Here is a 1,211-nt window from a genome sequence, read left to right on the forward strand (position 1 = left end):
AGGACAGAGAGGCAGAAGGATCTTGGAGAGGTAAGAGTGGGACAAGGCTTGCTCCAGGAAGCTCTGCTGAGCAGACTGACATGCTGGAGGAACAATGTGCTTTTTTCTGGGCCAGGACTGAGTCTGAGCCCACAACCCTCAGGCAACCTGACTGCACTGCTGCCGGTGGGGCAAGCCAGTGCTGATGAGCTGAGGGCTTCACCACTGTCCTGCAAAGCCACTCACACGCTCACAGCCACCCACCACCACTCAACACAGCACCCAGCAGGGCTTACCTTGCTCCAGAGCCTCTGACAGCCTGCCACCACTGGCCCCCGGCGTTGCGGGCAGGGGTCTCTGCACTCGGGGTCGGTGAGAAGGGACAGAGATCTTCACAGGCCCCACATACTCTACGTAGGTGCCAGGAAAGTCACCCTTCTGCTTGGTCCGTTCGTTGACGCCCAGGATCCACCCGATCTGATTGGGGGTCTGCTCATCCCCATCTTTGAAGCCCAAGGCTTGCAGGGCCCCTTTGCTCACGACCAGGATGTCCCCAGGCAGCAGGTCAATGTCCTCCTCGCGCTCCTTGCGGTAGGGGTAGAGCGCGCGGTACTGGAACCCATCGGTGCTGCCCATCCTCTCTGCTGGGGGAGAAGGGCTGTGAACAGTGAGGCAGCAGGTTTGGGGCAGGAGAGGAAGGACCTCAGAGGCAGCTCTCCCCCATCAGCACTCTGAATGTCTCTGCATAAACCAGCACCCCAGCAGCCTGGTGCGGGTGCCCCGGCACGCTTAGGTGCAGCCCCTTTTCCGCAGCTTGAAACCACGATTCAGCCAAATTATGGAGCAAAGGGAGAAGGAGACAAACATAATCCAGCACTTGTGAGCAGGCATGCAGCAAAGAAACCCGAGATCAGGGTCCAGTTCACGAAAAAAGAAAGTTTTCTGGAGTCTGAGGAGGAGAAGCACAGCAGACTTCCAGCCCGGAATGGCGTGGCATGCTATGTCTGTCTTCCCAGTGCCTGCAAAGAGAAGAAGACTTGTCACTGCACAGCCAGGCACCCCACACCCTCCCAACACACCAACATTCAAACTAGGGGTTCACCTGAGAGAGGCAGGACTCGTTTCTCTCCTGCCTACCAGCTGATGCTGAGCCCTGGATCCAACCAGGACATGCTAATACTGATTTACACTCCCAAAAGCAAGCGAGGAGCCAGTGGCTGCGGGCAGGAATG

The 1,211-nt window shown here is 57.8% G+C and overlaps 1 protein-coding gene across 1 annotated transcript in view; it reads right to left on the minus strand.

The window, feature by feature from the left end:
- Positions 1 to 615, minus strand: part of PIK3R2 (phosphoinositide-3-kinase, regulatory subunit 2 (beta)) — a 10,686-nt gene extending 10,071 nt beyond the window's left edge. The window contains exon 1 of the mRNA XM_009080375.1: positions 276 to 615. Coding sequence (XP_009078623.1) covers positions 276 to 615 — 340 coding nt within the window. The remainder of the gene's footprint in view (positions 1 to 275) is intronic.
- Between the last annotated feature and the right edge of the window lie 596 nt (positions 616 to 1,211).

This window comes from Acanthisitta chloris, unplaced genomic scaffold (assembly GCF_000695815.1).
Source record: "Acanthisitta chloris isolate BGI_N310 unplaced genomic scaffold, ASM69581v1 scaffold25428, whole genome shotgun sequence".
In the NCBI taxonomy this organism is placed as follows: Eukaryota; Metazoa; Chordata; class Aves; order Passeriformes; family Acanthisittidae; genus Acanthisitta; species Acanthisitta chloris.